The sequence below is a fragment of the Pristiophorus japonicus genome, unplaced genomic scaffold (assembly GCF_044704955.1).
Source record: "Pristiophorus japonicus isolate sPriJap1 unplaced genomic scaffold, sPriJap1.hap1 HAP1_SCAFFOLD_264, whole genome shotgun sequence".
NCBI classification, from domain to species: Eukaryota; Metazoa; Chordata; class Chondrichthyes; family Pristiophoridae; genus Pristiophorus; species Pristiophorus japonicus.
In genome coordinates this window covers 59,068-81,009 of record NW_027252384.1, presented here as the reverse complement: position 1 = coordinate 81,009, position 21,942 = coordinate 59,068, and the positions used below count along the sequence as shown (strand labels likewise).

At 49.9% G+C, this 21,942-nt stretch overlaps 1 protein-coding gene across 1 annotated transcript; it reads left to right on the top strand.

The window, feature by feature from the left end:
- Positions 1 to 5,394: 5,394 nt before the first annotated feature.
- Positions 5,395 to 15,159, top strand: LOC139247221 (probable G-protein coupled receptor 139; the record flags this gene model as incomplete). Its single annotated transcript, XM_070871567.1, has 3 exons — positions 5,395 to 5,425; positions 13,680 to 14,572; positions 15,088 to 15,159. Coding segments are annotated over 3 exons (996 nt in total), but the record flags the coding sequence as incomplete, so codon positions are not given.
- Between the last annotated feature and the right edge of the window lie 6,783 nt (positions 15,160 to 21,942).

Genomic DNA, 21,942 nt, shown 5'->3' with positions numbered 1-21,942 from the left:
CCTGTATCAATCCCAAACTAATCCCACTGCCCCGCTCTCTCCCCATAGCCCTGTATCAATCCCAAACTAATCCCACTGCCCCGCTCTCTCCCCATAGTCCTGTATCAATCCCCAAACTAATCCCACTGCCCTGCTCTCTCCACATAGCCCTGTATCAATCCCAAACTAATCCCACTGCCCCGCTCTCTCCCCATAGCCCTGTATCAATCCAAAACTAATCCCACTGCCCCGCTCTCTCCCCATAGCCCTGTATCAATCCCCAAACTAATCCCACTGCCCCGCTCTCTCCCCATAGCCCTGTATCAATCCCCAAACTAATCCCACTGCCCCGCTCTCTCCCCATAGTCCTGTATCAATCCAAAACTAATCCCACTGCCCCGCTCTCTCCCCATAGCCCTGTATCAATCCCCAAACTAATCCCACTGCCCCGCTCTCTTCCCATAGCCCTGTATCAATCACAAACTAATTCCACTGCCACACTCTCTCCCCATAGTCCTGTATCAATCCCCAAATAATCCCACTGCCCCGCTCTCTCCCCATAGCCCTGTATCAAACCGAGAATCTATACAGAAAGAGAGAGTAGGGACACACACACTCTCTCTCTCTCTATGTCTCTCACTCTTTGTCTCGCTCTCTGTCTCTCTCTATGTCTGTCTCTCTCCCTCTCTCTCTCGCCATCTCTGTCTCTCTCTCACTCGATGTCTATCTGCCTCTCTCTCTCTCCCTCTCTGTCTCTCTCTCTGCCTTTATCATCCGTGACCTCACAATAACTTGACTCCGCACGGATAGGGTCAGGAGCACAGGTCAGAGGTCGGGAGTTAGAAAATGTAATCCCAAATGACACATTGTAAATCCCAGTGAGACTGTAAATAAACCGATACAAATATAAAATGTGAGAAGACTTTAATAAAAAGTAAACGCAGACAGCAGCTCCATCCCCGCCCTTTCTCATCACTGCCCCGCTCCTTTGTATTAAAAAGCAGCAATAAGTTGTGCTCTGAAAGTGAGCACATTGCTCACGTATCAGCACCACGCACCATTGGTGATGGGTAATACACAAACTATCCATCTTCACAGAGACCCGGAGTTTGTAAACCTTCGCTTTAAAGGGCTGAATGTTCACATTTCCTCCGTGCGGGCTGTAAACCTGGAGCCGATCCCCTAACACCCGAGTTGTGGGAGGTAAAAGTGAGAATTCACCCCAGAGTGTTTAACCTTCCCTTGTAGCCCATTGTAGACCACTGACAGCCAGGAGATGGGGAAGGTGAGCTGGGCAAAGGTCTGTAAAGTTTTACAGTACAATATCACCTGCTGCTGGTGTACATCAATACTGCAGTAATACCAACATTGGAGAGACATTCGCTTCATTTCACAATTCAGGCAAGGTCTTTCTTCACAACTGAGAGATAATTGGATCAGAGAGAAGGTAAAATAAACAGGGGCCTGGAAAGCTGCCATTAAATCCCCTCACCTTTCTGAGTACAGAACTCACTCAGAGAATTGTGAACCTGCGTAATACTCTGCCTGACTCCAATGACTGAGTGAATCCCTTCCCACACTCAGAGAGGTGAACGGCCTCTCCCCAGTGTGAACTCGCTGGTGTATCAGTCGGTGGGATAACTGAGTGAATCCCTTCCCACACACGGAGAGGTGAACGGTCTCTCCCCAGTGTGAACTCACTGGTGTATCAGCAGGTGGGATAACTGAGTGAATCCCTTCCCACACTCAGAGAGTTGAACGGTCTCTCCCCAGTGTGAACTCACTGGTGTATCAGCAGGTGGGATAACTGAGTGAATCCCTTACCACACTCAGAGAGTTGAACGGTCTCTCCGCTGTGTGAACTCGCCGATGTGTTTACAGCTGGGACGTGTCGTGGAAACGTTTCCCACAGACCCCACATTTACACAGTTTTTCTCCAGTGTGACTGCGCTTGTGTCTCTCCAGGTTGGATGATCGGCTGAATCCTTGCCCACACACACAGCACCTGTACAGTTTATCCCCGCTGTGAACAGTGTTTTTTGCTTCCATGGTCAAAGGCCGAAGATATTCAGGTCCCGATGAATCGAATCACTCCATCAGATCTGAATGTGATGTTAGGTTCGAGCCTCTGGTCGACAAATCCTCCCCGTTTAATACCCTGTAAAGTGAACTTCTGTAAAGTAAAGTGAAAGAATAACATTAGAACATAAGAAATAGGAGCAGGAGTAGGCCATACGGCCCCTCGAGCCTGCTCCACTATTCAATAAGATCATGGCTGATCTGATCATGGACTCAGCTCCACTTCGCTGCTCGCTCCCCATTAACCTTTACTCCCATAATCGCTCAAAAATCTGTCTATCTCCGCCTTAAATACGTTCAACGTCCATTCTTCCACAGCTCTCTGGGGCAGAGAATTCCACAGATTTACAATCCTCTGAGAAAAAATTCCTCCTCATCTCAGTTTTAAATGGGCGACCCATTACTCTGAAACTATGCCCCCTGGTTTTAGTTTCCCCTATGAGTGGGAACATCCTCTCTGCATCCACTATGTCAAGCCCCCTCAGTAACTTTTTTGTTTCAATAAAATCACCTTTCATTCTTCTTAACTCCAATGTGTAAAGGCCCAAACTACTCAAACCTTTCTTCATAAGTTAACCCCCTCACCTCAGGAATCAACCTCGTGAACCTTCTCTGATCTGCCTGCAATGCAAGTATATCCTTCCTTAAATACAGAGAACAAAACTGCACGCAGTACTCCAGGTGTGGCCTCATCAATACCCTGTACAGTTGTAGCAGGACTTCTCTGCTTTTATACTCTATCCCCCTTGCAATCTCAGCTTCCCCAGTCTGTGCAGATAACTGAAGTCCCTCATCCACGGAATCATTCTCGTAAATCTTTCCTGCACCCTCTTTCAGGCCTTCATATTCTCCCTAAAGTGCGTTGCCCACAATTGGGCATAATGCTCCAGTTGAGGCCGAACCAATGCTTTGTGCAGGTTCATCATAATAGCCACACTTTTGTACTCTATACTTCTATTTATGAACAGAGATACTGTCTGGAACAGTGGCTCTCAACCTTTTTGTGTTCGCGGCACACTTTCGAATACTAGATTTTTTGGCGGCACACGTGAAGGGATTAAAAGGTGAACACAGGTTAAATAAAAGCAAGTTTCAGAAAATTTAAAAAACATTTTATTAATCACAGTATATGAAGATATTCAACATTGTACACATGTATATTATTAATTATTTTTTATTCTGAAAGTAACAATAACATAATAAACTATAATAATAATTCCTCACGTTAATTATAGATTAATTAGAATTTTAACGTGACACTTGAGCCTGACTTTTTTTAGTTATGTTACTCGTATTAGGGCATATAACCGATAAGGCGACTCTCATTCACGTTCAATTTCTCCAAGTTTATCCCATTTTTTTACATTTGATTTTCGTAAGAGTTGAGAACCCTAATTCACAGAGATATGATGTTGAAAACTGCATCAGAATTATCAAGGCTTTTTTTGATATTACAGGATATTTTTCTTCAATAGAAATCCAGAACTCATCAAGAGACATATCTGAATGTTTCATTTTAAGACCCCGGTCTGTAGAAATAGAAGTCAATTCTTCTTCTTGCAATGTAAGATCAAAATCTGACATACTAATTGGAGAAAATGGATTTTTTTACCCAATCACACTTCTCTACATCCAAAGATGGAAAATATTTTTTGATGTTCTCTTCCAGTGATGCCAAATGCTCGATCACTATAGGAGCAACCTTTTTAATACTGTGATTTGGTATCAAAGGGAACATTTCAAGATTGTTTTCTGTTGCTCTCTTTTTCCAGAGAGAAATTTTTCCTGAAAAGCTAATAGCTTGTCTGTAGAGGTGAGAATATTTACATTTGGCCCTTGCATACTGGTATTAACGCTGTTAAAACAATTAAATATACCTGACAAATATGCTAATTTAGCACACCACATTTCACTCTTAAGGTATTTGCAAAAGGTATCGTTTCCTTCTCTTTCAAAAATACTGAGAAGTCTTCTTTTAAGTTCAAATACACGACATAAGACTTTTCCCTTTGAAAGTCATCGTACCTCTGAATGTATCCATAGCTTTGCAGAGCTGTTTAAACAAGCGAGTTTTTGAAGAACCTGATATTATATAATTTACAATATTACCAACTTGATCTAACAAGATTTTAATTCTAGTGGTAATGTATTTGCAACAAGTGCTTCTCTATGCAAAAAGCAATGGGTGAATAAGATATTTGGATTATTTTTTTTGCGAGGTTAATGAATCCTTTGACACATCCCACCATAGATGGAGCACCGTCCGTGCAGATTCCAACACATGAGTCCCATGACATTTTGAAGTCTTCCAAATATGAATTCACAGAATCAAACATGTCTTGACCTCTAGTATGTTCTGGAAGTTCTCTCCAGCACAGAAATTGGTGCAATATCTCGTTTTCATTAATGAAGTGAACAAATGATAATAATTGTGCTTTACCAATAATGTCGACGGACTCGTCCATTTGCAAAACAAAATTCGAGTTTGTAAGTTTCTGGGCTACATTTTCTTCAATGTTAGATGACATATCATTTATCCTTCTCCGAATTGTATCGACAGACAGCGGAATTTTTGCAATTTCTTGTTGCGCTTCATCACCAAGCTTTATTTTGACAATTTTACGATATGCAGGTAAAATAAGTGAGTGAGCTGTAGTATGAGACTGCATTTTCTGCACTATTAATTCAGCAACTTTTTACACTATCATTTATATTCATTTTTCTGCAAGGTGCTGGTGCAATGCCCGACCCCTTCCGTGCTAAAGACATATATTTCTGATTCAATTGCCAACCAGAACTCCCTCAGTGAGACGGATGAGTGACGAACGCCCGGAGTGGTGTAAACATTGAAACATGTTTCAGAATTCGGAGAATTCAGTTGGTGCATCGACAGGATTTAACCGTCTCACATACCAGGAGGAAAACTGGAGCTGCTTCTGTTAAATGTGGTGCAGCATTGCCGGCAGAGCCCGGCTTTCTGTACATTGTTAGTTAGAAATGTGAGCAAAATATCATCCAATCTTTGGGTGGTTTCACGTCAAACACTTGTATTATTAGTTTGGATATAATTAGTGCAGCACAAACATTACTGTGAAGGGTGTTGACGCGCTGCCAAATGACTGGAAGTAATATCAATGCTCCTGATCTTTCATGGTCCCACGGGAAATCTCCCGCAATTATAATCACGTTTTTCTCTTCAGCTCTCATCTCACAGTCAGTTGGAGCCCTGTGTTCAGTGCCAAGAGTCAGCATCACTTCTCGGACAGAATGAGAGTTCCGTTTGTCGCCTATCCATTTTCCTGGTTACCACCAGTTCTACAGGCGGTAATGATTTACTATCCGATTATAGCAGCCGTGGGAATCCCCGGTAAGTGATTATATTCCGTTACTAATGTCGTGAATAAAGTTGGGATTAACTTTATTCCTGCTCTAATGTCAGTAATTATATTTTTAAACTATTCTTCTCAATTCAATTAAAAGGCTGAAAGTCAGTGACTGTATTTCCCGCTCTACCTTTTTAAGTGACTGATCATTTGGTGCCTTTCTAATATTCATTAACCCCCCGCATAATATCTTCAGATTATTTCCCCCATGTAATGTCTTTCAAACTGGTTCGGTTTTATCTGAGAATCGTGCATTGAGTGATTCAATGGATTATTTTAATCCCATGTTTCCTGCCTGCTCTCCTTTCCCGTAACATCGGTAATATCTGACAGATTATATTGTACTGAACATTCAGCGTGTTGTAAAATGCTCCATTGACTCCCGCTGTGGAGACAGACACTGACAGCCGATCATGGACATATACCTGGGAATTCGGACAGTCAGGACCGGGATTTGTTCAGTCCCGTTAATCAGAATCTACCCGCTGTTCTCGGTCTGGTTCCAGCAAAGTGCCGGATATTATTCCTGGTGATCACAATCCATGCCGATAGTGGGATTGTGCTCCATGTAGGAACACAGACTCTCTCCCTCATCTTCTCCACTGACCGGTGACCAGCCTGTTCTCAGACTCGCCTTCACCCTCCCGGCGGAGATTGTTCTGTCTTCAGCCGGTGGGAGGCAGCTGGTTTCTGGCACATCCATTCCTGCAGCGGTACAGGTCAGACCGGGAATCCGTGCTGTGAGAGAGCGATTGGAACAAGGCAGCGGCGCTCTATGCAGCTGTCCTGGGATTGTCCACATTTAAAAACACGTTTTACATCCAATACCTGCATTTTAAACAAAGCACCGTCTCCATGCCGGGTCATGGTCCCTTTATACTAATCGCACACATTTATTGTTCAGACCAAACGCTTGCAGGGTGATATAACATCGACTGTCCCCTCAGTAAGTCTGTCCGCTCGGTTATCCACACACATTCACTTTAATTTCGCTTCAGATACTTACGGATAGAGGAATTTCTAGTCACATTTACCCACCCGGTCTCCATATCCCTTTATCGCCTCTTCCTCCAGCCACGGACTCAATCTACTTTGAATTCTGACACAGATTCTGCCTCAACCTCTATCCATGTAACTGAACTCCACCGCCTCCCCAATCCCTGTATAAAAAAGCTTCTCCCGCTCTCTCTTCTCTCTGTTCCATTGTCTTCTATTTCACTTAGTTTCTACAGAGCCTCGTTCTGCAACACACATCTACTGGAATCAGTCTGATTCTATCTACCTTCTTCCATCCTGTCAATAATTTTAAACACATCTGTCATATCGCCCTGTAATCTGTGTCTGTGTTACATTCCTCTAACTCACATTTACAGGTTATGTGGCAGAGCCCAGGGTATCGAACCAGTGTGTTTTATCACCCATTGTACCACTGACTAACTTTCCCACTTCAGTTGGGAAACTGAAATCTCACATTCTGTCTCCTGAGTTCCCAGAATCCTGTACTAATAAATTGCCTTGCATGTTTGTGTTTGAAGAAATATGACCAGCATTAAAGTCCAATATTACGGCTGTTGTTTTTAACACTCTGCAGAGTCTGTTTGAAGAGGTTACTCAATGAGAACAGTATGAAGTGAGTTGTCTCACTGTCCCGCTGACTCTCACAAATCTCAGAATCAATGCAGCCTAATGCTCCTACTGCAAGCTTCGCCCCTGTATTACTAAGAGTATCTCTGACGATATCAGCTCACATGGTCCGTTGTAACATGCGCCCCACCAAGAGTCCCCATCATTTCTCAGAGATCAATACAGTTTGATTTATTGTATTACCATTTGCCGTGTTCCAGTTCTCGGCGTGGTAATTGGTGTTCCCGGTAACGTACTTAGTTTGTGAAGCAAAAGCGCCAAATTGTTATTTCCATTCAATATTGTGTCAGCTGCGGTAATTTTAACTGTAAATATGATCAGTACTCGGTGCATTGGAATGGCTGTTCCCATCGTCTAAAATTGCATTTCAGTGTCAGTTAAGTCCCTGCTTTGATAATGTATTTCAGTTATTAGTCATAAAAATGGGAACCCACGTAATTAGCGGTAATCTTACGACTTGGATCGATAATTGGATGCACGGAAGGAACCACAGAATAGGAATAAATGTAAAGCGGATTTTGGCTTTTATCACAAGGGGGAAGATATTTACAACTGAGGAAGTGCTGTTCTCGCTGTACAGAGATTTGGTCAGATCCCATTTGGAATATATACGTTTAGTTTTGGGCAACATATCGCAGGATAGATGGATTGGCCTTCGAGGGGTTTCAGCACAAGTTAACCAGACTGATACCACGGTTGAAAGTATTCAAATATGAGGAAAGTTTACCTAACTTTGCCTTGCATTCCATTGTGTTTAGAAGGGTGAAACGTGATATAACCGAGCTATTTAAATAGATAAAGGTGTTCGATCGTGTCGGCACAGAAACTGTTTCCTATGGCGGTGTAATCTAAACCAGAAGGCATTATCTTAAAATTGGAGCTCGGCCATTTAGGAGTGAAATCACGAAATAGTTTCTCACACAAAGTCGAGGAGAAATCTAAAACTCGTTCTCCCAAAATTCTGTCAATTAATGGTCAGTTGTAATTTTACAGACTCTGATCGATAGATTTGTTAAGGTCAGGGTATCAAGGGATATGGAACTAAGACGGTAATTGGAGTTAGGGTGCCGATCACCCATGGTCTACTGGAATGGTGGAAAAGGCTTGTGGGGCAGAATGGTCTAATCATGCGTTCCTATACGTCAAGCACCAGAGTCATCATTTCTGCAATGAGCTTTCCGGTAATCGCAGGTCCAATTTCAGTGTATCTGTATGTTCTACAGGAAAAAATGTCCGATGATATTATTGCAGCCCATAGAGTTTCCAGCACTCATTTTAACAGGTTACCGATTGCATAAATCCGTGTCTCGCTGTATTATCTGGAGGGCCTGTTTATTGCTCTGTCGGTCCTGAGATGATTATTTGTCAGATTTGGGTCACTATCGGAAATTCCGAGAATATCTGTCCTCCATTCCCTCCAAACTTTGCGAGATGTTTGTTGATATTACAATGTTTTTAAATCTCCAACTCAAAATCTAACATTGTTTTACATGGAATGTCTCGGAGCAATGCGGTTCTCAGTGAGAATGAGCCCTGTATTATCACACTGGGATGTCGTTAGAGTGTGAAATTGTTTCAGTTAATCGTTAGCAGCGTCAGGAACCCCTCGCTAATGTTCTCCTCTTTGCATGCTCTGGTTAAATTATCTACCTCGCCTTTAAATGTAACAGCCGGGGCTCCCATCTGAATCAGAAGTTTATGGGTTTGACACCCTGTCGAAAATCTAGGCTCACATTCGTATGACTTTCCCATGGCAGTGTTTTCGAATAAAGCAAATCTTAGCCAACTTTACCAACTAGATGTTGTGTTTCTGGATCTTGCTGAGTGCATATATATAGACATTTAGTTACATGACAAGGTATGGTACGAAGTTGTAGAAACCATCTTCTGACAAACAGTGAAGGTGCATATTAACTTTGCTAGACTGTAACAAACAAGTGTTTTATTGCACGCCAATTCTGGGAAATACGTCTGTGGTTTCAAGCAATTCCTGAAACCACAGTGTTGATGTATTTATTCAGAGCTGAATTCGTGCACCAAGCACAGTTATACCCTGTGGCCGCAAATTTCATTTTTAAACATTTGCAGTCAATGACAATGATATTTCTGCAGCCATCAATCTCCCCAAATATCCCCTCACCATCACCTTTGATGCCCTATTTCCTATTAAAACAATTAATCTCTCTCACCCTGGCCTTTCCCCTGGTACGGCCCTCATTCTCGTTCACTCAAGTACAAGGGCCGCAGACTTGTACGGATATGTCGGACAACTGATTTAACCTTTCTACGCCAGGTTTGGCTGGACTGCATAAAGTATTATCGGGCCCTACACGTGTCTGCTAAAACTGCTCACTATTCCAACATCATTCTAGAATGGAAATATAACCCCCGGCTACTATTCTTAACCTTCTTGTTAAACCCCTCTCCCCAGTCTCCACCACACTCACCTCCAACAACAAGTGTGAGTAGCTCATGGAATTATTTGTCTCAAAGATTGAGAACATCCAATCAGCTGCCTCTGCCACTTCTCTTCCTTCCTCTAGCCCAACGAGTCAAACTTCCCTTAAGTTTCCACCCTGCCCTAGCCATGAAGTCGCATCTCTCTCTAGTCTCTCCCTGATCTGCCCCTCTTGACCTCTCCATACTCATCTTATCCATGAGACCCACTTCCTGCTCACTTGACCCTATTCCCACCAAGCCGCTGACCAGCCAACTTCCTTTTCTGACTCCCGTGTTAGCTGACACAGTTAAAGGTACTCTCAGCTCAGGTCCTCTTCTCTCCTTCAAATCTACCGTCATCACCCCTCTCCTCAAAAAAACATTGACACTATTCAGCTTGCAAGCTACCGCCCCCTCTCCAACCTCAATGTCCACTCCCAAGTCCTTGAACATGGTGTCGCCTCCCGGAACTCCATGTTTTAATCCCTTTAGTCTGGTTTCCACCAAGCCACGCGACTGAAACAGCTCTCATCAAAGTCACAAAATTCATCCTTTGTGATATTGACAAAAGTAACCTTTTCCTCCTCAACATTCTCGACATGTCCGCAACCTTTGATATAGTTGAGTAGTACATGTTCCTCCAATGCCTCTCCACCACCCTCCAGCTGGGGGGGACTGCACTCACCTTGTTCCATCCATATCTCCCTAATTGTAGCCAGAAAATCACCTGCATTCGCTTATATTCCCACGATCAAATCGTTGCATATCGTGTTCCCCAAGGATCTATCCTTGGCACCCTCGCATTTCTCCACTATATGCTGCCTCTTGACATCATCCGAAAACACAGCGTCAGTCTCCACATGTAGACTGATGATACCAAGCTCCATCACACCACCACTTCTTTCACCCCTCCAATGTCTCTAAATTGACAGACTGCTTGTCCGACATCCAGTACTGGATGAGCAGAACATATTTCTCATTAAATATTGGGAAGACCAACGACATTCTCTTTGGTTCCTGCCACAAACTGTGTTCCCTAACCATCGACTCGATCCCTCTCCCATGCTTCTGTCTGTGACTGAAGCAGACAGTTCGCAAACTCGGTGTCCTTTAGAAAGTGAAATGATCTTCTGGCCACATATCTGCGATATGACATTGCCCGTCTTCGCTCCTGCCTCAGCTCCTCTGCTGCTGAAACCCTCATCCATGCCTTTATTACCTCTAGTTTGTACAGCTCCAACACTCTCCTCGCTGACCTCCTACATTCTACCCTATGTAAACTTGAGTTCATTCAAAACTCGCCAGTGCATTTCCAATCTCACAAGAAATCCCACCTGTGCTCGCTGAGCGACACTGATCCCGGTTCAACAATACCTCGGCTTTAAACTTCTCCTTCTGTGCAAATCCCTCCATGGTCTCGTCCCTCGCTATCTCTGTAATCTGCTTTAGCATCGCAAACACCCAAGATGTCTGCGCTCCTCAAATTCTACCCTCTTGTGTATCCCTGATTATAACTGCTCAACCATTGGTGGCCGTGCCTTCAGCTGTCCGAGCCCTGAGCTCTGGAACAGCCTCCCTAAATCCTCACCGCCTCTATACCTCCCTTTCTTCCTTGAAGACAGTGCTTATAACCTCCCTCTGACCAAACTTTTGGTCATCGGTCGTAATTTATTCTTATGTGGCTCAGTGCCAAATTTATTTGTTATGTCTTGTCACACTCCTGTGAAGCACCTCGGGAAGTTTTATAAAGGCGCTATATAAGTAGAAATTATTGTTGTTGTTGAAATAATGTTCCAATAGTTGAATTAATTAAGTGGTTTGAAAATTACTGAACAGGGGACATGATTTTAGCAACTTTTATGAAGTTGTATAGTTCAGATACATAAATTACTGACAGATTTGGCCATTTGCTAAGACAGGCGGAAATATTTTCTCCTGATATCTTCGCCATTATTTCATGCAGCTCACCAGCTAACAACTCTGTGGAGCACCTTCACCACACGGACTGCAGCGGTTCAAGAAGGAGGCCCACCTCCGTCTTGTAAACAGCACAGGACAGCCCATCTCTTGTGTTTGATTCAGAGTTACTTTGTCTATTTTTTTCTGTAGATTTATATTATACTTCTGTATCCATGGTAACCACACGCCGCCCCCACCCCACATACCACACACCCATACTTAACTGTATTAATCTTATATACCCATGTGATTTAATTTCCAGCTAAGACTGTATTGTCTAAACACAGTTGAACGGGAATGCAGTTAATTATTTCTACACCAGCCGCCTTATCTTGTTCAGGATATCTTTTCAGTGCCGATGTTTCTTTTGTATATGTAGTCTCTCTCTCATAGAAACATAGAAACATAGAAAATAGGTGCAGGAGTAGGCCATTCAGCCCTTCTAGCCTGCACCGCCATTCAATGAGTTCATGGCTGAACATGAAACTTCAGTACCCCCTTCCTGCTTTCTCGCCATAACCCTTGATCCCCCGAGTAGTAAGGACTTCATCTAACTCCCTTTTGAATATATTTAGTGAATTGGCCTTAACTACTTTCTGTGGTAGAGAATTCCACAGGTTCACCACTCTCTGGGTGAAGAAGTTTCTCCTCATCTCGGTCCTAAATGGCTTACCCCTTATCCTTAGACTGTGACCCCTGGTTCTGGACTTCCCCAACATTGGGAACATTCTTCCTGCATCTAACATCGCTCTCTGCCTGTCTCTATTTCTTTACAAATGAACACATGGAGCTCTTTACGTGTATCAAGTTGGAACAACTGCTATATGTCACACTATCCTGCACACCAAAGGAATCCGAATCAAACACTTCTGAGCATATCTTACATTGTTGATAGATTGTGCTGGAAGCTCAGGTACATATAATGTCCCACATCCCCTGGGATGTATTTTCCACCAGTCTTTCTCACCAGAGACAGATTCTCCATATTGCTATGTGCCGGATTAATATTAAAGATGGATTCTGCCAATTCAGAGCTAAGACCTTACCACGGAGCCTTTCTGAAGCTGAATCTCGGCAGGTATCTCCTGGGCTGGACTGCAGCCTCTATTGTCACTTGTACTGTATCTTTGCTTCGGTCTAGAGATCGCCACCTACAACTCCCTCTGAAGTTTGCTGCATTATTAGAGGCGTCAAAAGCGAGGAGAAGATTATGCCCCTTGTGCCATTGTGCACTTTGGAATGTATATTTTTCCTAGGATTACAGAAGAAGGTGCAAGATAAGGTTGTTTTTTCATGATCACATCTGAACTTCTCCCCCTTGTGATTATTGTTAGAGTTTGTCCAGATGGGGGTTGCACTGTACAAGGCACCAATGTAAAGACCTGCGACTGCCAGCCAAGAAGTCAGTTGATCAGATTAAATGTTCATCTGGTGGATTATAAACGTAACTGTTGCAACTTGGTTGAGTTGAAACATACCAACTCCCCTATTATCGTGGTGTTTGACAGTAGTTTGTCCAAAGGTCTTTACTCATCGCCTCCAGTCTGCGAATACAACATGAGAACTCTGAGCCATTCCGTACCCACACCTTGTATCCGCTCCCCTTTCCTGTCCACGAACCCAAATCCCGCATTTTTGTTTCAGCCTCGGTTGTTCCCCTTTAGTATTCACTGCATTTCGGTCAGGCGTTATTCTCACCGCTCCCCAAACATCTCCCAATTTAGAATTGACCATTCATGACTTATTCTCAAATAGTTTTCTGTTCATTTCTTCCTCTGTCACTGAACTGCTACTTTTCACAATTATCCATAACTCATTCTCACACTGTCCATTTATTCATACATTTAAATGGCCAGTAGTTTACTCGGATCTCCGGTGGATTTCTACACCACTTTCTCCGAAGTTGCAGTGGCAGAAGGGTAACAGCTCCGAGGAAATTTCCAGAGTCTATTTGTCTATTCTATACTCTTTGAGAATCGTTTATTTTCGGGTAGTTACCCCACACTCACAGATATTTAACATTGCAATTGTATGTTAAAATCCTGTTCTGCTAGACAATTCTAGCAGCGGTAAAGAGTTCAGTTCCAGTCCCCAGATCCTGCAGTAAAGTACATTTCACACCAAATCCTGTGTAACTGGCTCCCTTGCTGTAACCTGACGGCTGATTCCCTGTTCCTGTGTGTTTCCCTTTTACAGCTAATGTGGTGACGATTGTGATCCTGTCCCGGGGAAAGTGCGGTCTCTCCAGATGTATCACTCGCTACCTGGTGGCCATGGCAGCGGCGGATCTACTGGTCATTATCACTGATGTGATTCTGGTTCGGATTAATGATTATTATTTCCCGACTACCTTCCTGCACATCACACCTGTGTGTTCCTTCCTCCGAGTGCTGGTTCGTGCAGTCACCGATATTTCTGTCTGGTTAACCATCGCTTTCACTTTCGATCGTTTTGTTACCATTTGTTGCCAGAAGCTGAGGACTAAATATTGCACCGAGAAAACTGCATCCCTGGTTATAGGAACCGTGTGCCTGCTGTTCTGTGTAAAAAACATCCCCTGGTTCTTTATATATGAACCCTTCTATACAATCGACAATGTACCCTGGGGCTGTAATGTAAAACCCGAGTATTACACTGTAACTGCTTGGGTAACATTTGACTGGATTAACCGCTGTTTAACCCCACTGCTCCCAATATTCCTGATATTGCTGCTCAATGCTCTGACTGTAGGATACATTTTGGCGGCCAGCAGAGTCCGCAGGAGGCTGAGGGGCAGCAAGAAAGATGTGAATCACAATGATCCGGAGATGGAGAACCGAAGGAAATCCATCATCTTACTCTTCGCTATATCCGGTAACTTCATACTGCTCTGGACAACCTATGTGATATATTTCTTATTATACCGAATTACAAACCAGTATTATTCTACAAGTTTCAATGACCCGATGTATATTGCAGACTATACCAGCTACATGCTGCTGCTTTTGAGCTGCTGTACAAACACGTGTATTTATGCAGTAACCCAGACTAAATTCAGAGATGAGCTGAAAAATGGGTTGAAGTATCCTCTGAGAATATTATTTAATTTAGTTCAGGAAAGAAAAGTTCAGAGCAATTCCCAACATTAGACCTGCATTACATCACATATCGTATCCTGAGTTATATTTTACCTGAACCTCAGCAGGCTACAACTCAGGCCCAGGCTTCTTCAGACACAACACTGGACAATATCTGACAAGTCCTGCGGTTTCCTATGTAAGTGTCTGTGAACAAGGTAGAAGACCATTATGTAGACAGTGGGTTATAATAGAGGTAGCAGTTTAATTGGATTAAATCATGCTCCTGGACACAAAGAGATACAAGTCCCAGCATTGAGGTTTAGGATGTTGTGACCATGGAATGTTTATTGCCGGATGAACATCAGAACACGTGGTTACCCCAGGGGAGTGTAAAAGGAGAATACACCTTTCGATTTAATAGCTGAAGAATATCAGGAAGTGAATGATAACTGTGTTGGTTTTTGTGTGTGGAAATGCCTGGAGAATAATAAACCGATCATTATATCAATCAGCATGTATTGTCTTTGAAAGTTTACATTCTCCAGTTCACGAACAGCTTCTCCATCACCTGCGGCTCTGTGGAATTTATTGGAACTGAAGTGATGTTAATTCCGGAGGTGAGTCTATTGTCCTGGTGTCTGTGAACGGTGGTGTTTCCAGCAGCGAGTCCCCTTTCCCACTGTCTATGTACAATGGTGTTTGCAGAGTAACAACACCACTGGCAATGAGAACCAGTAGCACGGTGTGTGAACAGCTGCAGACTCTTCTCAGGAAGAAATGACCCAGGTGGCCATTGCCTGCTGTCAGATATCTGTGACCACAGGTCAGATTGGGTACTGTGACAGCAATGTGATTCTAACCTTGTGAACAGTAAAATAGTGTCACATTCATCGAGTTCTCCTTCACCGAAAACATACTGAGGCTCACTTTCTGCAGGAAATCACCACCATTGTCCTCACTCATTCGCTGCATATCCGGTATCAGGGTCCAGTGATCCAGACCCAGCTGAAGTGTGTGTGAATGTGAGGCTCAGTGTGTGAGGGACCAGTCTCAGGGTCCAGTGATCCAGACCCAGCTGAAGTGTGTGTGAATGTGAGGCTCAGTGTGTGAGGGACCAGCCTCAGGGCCCAGTGATCCAGACCCAGCTGAAGTGTGTGTGAATGTGAGGGTCAGTGTGTGAGGGACCAGGCTCAGGGTCCAGTGATCCAGACCCAGCTGAAGTGTGTGTGAATGTGAGGCTCAGTGTGTGAGGGGCCAGTCTCAGGGTCCAGTGATCCAGACCCAGCTGCAGTGTGTGTGAATGTGAGGCTCAGTGTGTGAGGGACCAGTCTCAGGGTCCAGTGATCCAGACCCAGCTGCAGTGTGTGTGAATGTGAGGCTCAGTGTGTGAGGGACCAGTCTCAGGGTCCAGTGATCCAGACCCAGCTGAAGTGTGTGTGAATGTGAGGCTCAGTGTGTGAGGGACCAGTCTCAGGGTCCAGTGATCCAGACCCAGCTGAAGTGTGTGTGAATGTGAGGCTCAGTGTGTGAGGGACCAGTCTCAGGGTCCAGTGATCCAGACCCAGCTGAAGTGTGTGTGAATGGGAGGCTCAGTGTGTGAGAGACCAGTCTCAGGGTCCAGTGATCCAGACCCAGCTGAAGTGTGTGTGAATGTGAGGCTCAGTGTGTGAGGGACCAGTCTCAGGGTCCAGTGATCCAGATATGGAAATGTATTTTTATCTAAGCTGATACCATACGGTATTTGTGTGCCCTTTGCAATATATATATATCAAAATGGAGTCCTGGCCCTTCCAGAACTTTCTGCATTTTCGCAGTCAGCTTGCATAAACAGCTAAACCTGGTTTGAGATGGCTGATGGCCATCAGACAGCTAGGAGACAAGTCCTGCTGAGACAAGTAACCCCCCCATGGTGCTCTCCTATTGTCCACATTACAGAAGTTCCATGTCACCCCACCCTTATCTTCAAGCCATTATCTCTTTCCGAGACCTCATCCATTTGATGCAAACAGATAAACTGACCAGGAAATTGAACTTTCCTGACACAATACAAGACAGGTGATAGCCCATTACCTATGACTCATGGAGTAATGGCCGGCTGGCCAACTGAGAACCCTGACAAAAGGAAATATCTGGATACCATGTCAGGACCAGGATATAGTAATTAACTCTTTATCTGTAGTCACTGACTGTGAGACAGAGCAATACACAGGGAGAGGCCAGAACTTGGGTTTTACTGTATAAATATCTTGTTAAACTGAACCATTTCGGAGGTGTTCACTTAGCCCTTGACTGAGTGTAAGCTGCCCCTTGCGAGCAAGTAAATTAAAGAAACTTCTGCCGGAGCTGTAAGTGTCGGAGTCATTCTTTTCGGAGGTCGAGATTTCGACACCCCTCACCCCGGGACACTCTCCCCTCCCCCCGGGACACTCTCCCCCTCCCCCGGGACACTCTCCCCTCCCCTCCCCCCGGGACACTCTCCCCTCCCCCCGGGACACTCTCCCCTCCCCCTGAGACACTCTCCCCCTCCCCCGGGACACTCTCCCCACCCCCCGGGACACTCTCCCCCTCCCCCGGGACACTCTCCCCCTCCCCCGGGACACTCTCCCCTTCCCCCGGGACTGTCTCCCTTCCCCCGGGACACTCTCCCCTCTCCCCGGGACACTCTCCCCCTCCCCCGGGACACTCTCCCCTCTCCCCGGGACACACTCCCCTCCCCCGGGACACTCTCCCTTCCCCCGGGACACTCTCCCCCTCCCCCGGGACACTCTCCCCCTCCCCCGGGACACTCTCCCCCTCCCCCGGGACACTCTCCCTTCCCCCGGGACACTCTCCCCTCCCCCCGGGACACTCTCCCCCTCCCCCGGGACACTCTCCCCTCTCCCCGGGACACTCTCCCCTCCCCCCGGGACACTCTCCCCCTCCCCCGTGACACTCTCCCACTCCCCCGGGACACTCTCCCTTCCCCCGGGACACTCTCCCCTCCCCCCGGGACACTCTCCCCTCCCCCCGGGACACTCTCCCCCTCCCCCGGGACACTCTCCCCTCCGCCTGAGACACTCTCCCCTCCCCCCGGGACACTCTCCCCTCCTCCCGGGACACTATCGCCTCCCCCTGAGACACTCTCCCCTCCCCCCGGGACACTCTCCCCTCCTCCCGGGACACTATCGCCTCCCCCCGGGACACTATCCACTCCCCTCGGGACACTATCCCCTCCCCTCGGGACATTCTCCCCTCCCCCCCGGACACTCTCCCCTCCCCCTAGGACACTCTCCCCTCCCCCTGGGACACTCTCCCCTCCTCATGAGACACTGTCCCCTCCCCCCGGGACACTCTCCCCTCCCCCCGAGACACTCACCCCTCCCCCCGAGACACTCTCCTCTCCCCTCCCCCTGAAACACTCTCCCCTCCCCCTGAGACACTCACCCCACTTCCCGAGACACTCTCCCCTCCCCCCGAGACACTCTCCCCTCCCCCCGAGACACTCTCCTCTCCCCCCGAGACACTCTCCCCTCCCCCGAGACACTCTCCCCTCCCCCCCGGGACACTCTCCCCTCCCCTCCCCCCGGGACAATCTCTCCTCCCCACGGGACAAACTCCCCTCCCCTCGGGACACTCTCCCCTCCCCCCGGGACACTTTCCCCTCCCCCTGAGACACTCTCCCCTCCCCTCGGGTCACACTCTCCTCCCCCCGGGACAATCTCCCTCCCCCCCGGGACACTCTCCCCTCCCCCCGGGACACTCTCCCCTCCCCCCGGGACACTCTCCCCTCACCTCCCACCGAGACACTCTCCACTCCACTCCCCCCGAGACACTCTCCCCACCCCTCCCCCCGAGACACTCTCCCCTCCCCCCGAGACACTCTCCCCTCCCCCTCGGGACACTCTACCCTCCCCCCAGGACACTTTCCCTTCCCCCCGGGGCACTCTCCCCTCCCCCCGGGACACTCTCCCCTCCCCCTGAGACACTCTCCCCTCCCCCGAGACACTCGACCCTCCCCCCGAGACACTCTCCCCTCCCCCTGAGACACTCTTCCCTCCCCCCGAGACACTCTCCCCTCCCCCCGGGACATTCTCCCCTTAACCCGGGACACTCTCCCCTTCCCCCGGGACACACTCCCCTCCCCCCGAGAGACTCGACCCTCCCCCCGAGACACTCTCCGCTCCCCCCGAGTCACTCTCTCCTCCCCCCGAGACACTCTCCACTCCCCCGAGACACTCTCCACTCCCCCTGAGACACTCTCCCCTCCCCCCGGGATACTCTCCCCTCCTCCCGGGACACTCTCCCTTCCCCCCGGGACACTCTCCCCTCCTCCCGGGACACTATCGCCTCCCCCCGGGACACTCTCCCCTCCCCTCGGGACACTATCCCCTCCCCTCGGGACATTCACCCTCCCCCCCGGACACTCTCCCCTCCCCCTAGGACACTCTCCCCTCCCACTGGGACACTCTCCCCTCCTCATGAGACATTCTCCCCTCCCCCCGGGACACTCTCCCCTCCCCCCGAGACACTCTCCCCTCCCCCCGAGACACACTCCCCTCCCGCTGAGACACTCTCCCCTCCCCCCGAAACACTCTCCCCTCCCCCCAAGACACTCTCCTCTCCCCCTGAGATACTCTCCCCTCCCTCTGAGACACTGGCCCCTCCCCCTGAGACACTCACCCCACTCCCCGAGACACTCTCCCCTCCCCACGAGACACTCTCCCCTCCCCCCGAGACACTCTCCTCTACCCCCGAGACACTCTCCCCTCCCCCAAGACACTCTCCCCTCCCCCCCGGGACACTCTCCCCTCCCCTCCCCCCGGGACAATCTCTCCTCCCCACGGGACACACTCCCCTCCCCTCGGGTCACACTCTCCTCCCCCCAGGACACTCTCCCTTCCCCCCGGGACACTCTCCCCTCCCCCCGGGACACTCTCCCCTCCCCCCGGGACACTCTCCCCTCCCCTCCCCCCGAGACACTCTCCCCTCCCCCCGAGAGACTCGACCCACCCCCCGAGACACTCTCCGCTCCCCCCGAGTCACTCTCTCCTCCCCCCGAGACACTCTCCACTCCCCCGAGACACTCTCCACTCCCCCTGAGACACTCTCTCCTCCCCCCGGGACACTCTCCCCTCCTCCCGGGACACTCTACCTTCCCCCCGGGACACTCTCCCCTCCTCCCGGGACACTATCGCCTCCCCCCGGGACACTCTCCCCTCCCCTCGGGACACTATCCCCTCCCCTCGGGACATTCTCCCCTCACCGCCGGACACTCTCCCCTCCCCCTAGGACACTCTCCCCTCCCACTGGGACACTCTCCCCTCCTCATGAGACACTCTCCCCTCCCCCCGGGACACTCTCCCCTCCTCCCGAGACACTCTCCCCTCCCCCCGAGACACACTCCCCTACCGCTGAGACACTCTCCCCTCCCCCCGAAACACTCTCCCCTCCCCCCAAGACACTCTCCTCTCCCCCTGAGATACTCTCCCCTCCCTCTGAGACACTGGCCCCTCCCCCTGAGACACTCACCCCACTCCCCGAGACACTCTCCCCTCCCCACGAGACACTCTCCCCTCCCCCCGAGACACTCTCCTCTCCCCCCGAGACACTCTCCCCTCCCCCAAGACACTCTCCCCTCCCCCCCGGGACACTCTCCCCTCCCCTCCCCCCGGGACAATCTCTCCTCCCCACGGGACACACTCCCCTCCCCTCGGGTCACACTCTCCTCCCCCCAGGACACTCTCCCTTCCCCCCGGGACACTCTCCCCTCCCCCCGGGACACTCTCCCCTCCCCCCGGGACACTCTCCCCTCCCCTCTCCGCGGGACACTCTCCCCTCCCCCCCGAGACACACTCCCCACCCCCGGGTCACTTTCCCCTCCTCCCGGGACACTCTCCCCTCCCCCCGAGACACTCTCCCCTCCCCCCGGGACACTCTCCCCTCCCCCCGAGACACTCTCCCCTCCCCCCGGGACTCTAGCACCTCCCCTCGGGACACTCTCCCCTCCCCTCGGGACATTCTCCCCTCCCCACCCCTTGGGAAACTCTCCAATCCCCTCACGACACTCTCCGCTCCCCTCCCCCCGGAACACACTCCCCTCCCCTCACCCCAGGACACACTCCCCTCCCCTCAGCCCGGGACACTCTTACCTCCCCTCCCACCGAGACACTCTCCACTCCACTCCCCCCGAGACACTCTCCCCACCCCTCCCCCCGAGACACTCTCCCCTCCCCCCGAGACACTCTGCCCTCCCCCCCGAGACACTCTCCCCTCCCCCCGGGACACTCTCCCCTCCCTCCGAGACACTCTCCCCTCCCCCCCGAGACACTCTCCCCTCTCCCCGAGACACTCTCCACTACCCCCGAGACACTCTCCATTCCCCCAGAGACACTCTCCCCTCCCCCCGAGACACTCTCCCCTCCCCCCGAGACACTCTCCCCTCCCCCCCGAGACATTCTCCCCTCCCCCCGAAATGCTCTCCCCTCCCCCCGAGACACTCTCACCTCCCCCCGAGACACTCTCCCCTCCCCCCGAGACAGTCTCCCCTCCCCCCGAGACACTCTCCCCTCCCACCCGGGACACTCTCCCCTCTCCTCCCCCCGGAACAATCTCTCCTCCCCACGGGACACACTCCCCTCCACTCGGGACACTCTCCCCTCCACCCGGGACACTCTCGCCTCCCCCTGAGACACTCTCCCCTCCCCTCGGGTCACACTCTCCTCCCCCCAGGACACTCTCCCTTCCCCCCGGGACACTCTCCCCTCCCCCCGGGACACTCTCCCCTCCCCCCGGGACACTCTCCCCTCCCCTCTCCGCGGGACACTCTCCCCTCCCCCCCGAGACACACTCCCCACCCCCGAGTCACTCTCCCCTCCTCCCGGGACACTCTCCCCTCCCCCCGAGACACTCTCCCCTCCCCCCGGGACACTCTCCCCTCCCCCCGAGACACTCTCCCCTCCCCCCGGGACTCTCGCCCCTCCCTTCGGGACACTCTCCCCTCCCCTCGCGACACTCTCCGCTCCCCTCCCCCCGGAACACACTCCCCTCAGCTCACGCCGGGACACACTCACCTCCCCTCCCCCCGGGACACTCTCCCCTCCCCTCCGCCCGGGACACTCTTACCTCCCCTCCGCCCGGGACACTCGCCCCTCCCCTCCCACCGAGACACTCTCCACTCCACTCCCCCCGAGACACTCTCCCCACCACTCCCCCCGAGACACTCTCCCCTCCCCCCGAGACACTCTCCCCACCCCCTCGGGACACTCTACCCTCCCCCCAGGACACTTTCCCTTCCCCCCGGGGCACACTCCCCTCCCCCCGGGACACTCTCCCCTCCCCCGAGACACTCGACCCTCCCCCCGAGACACTCTCCCCTCCCCCCGGGACATTCTCCCCTTAACCCGGGACACTCTCCCCTTCCC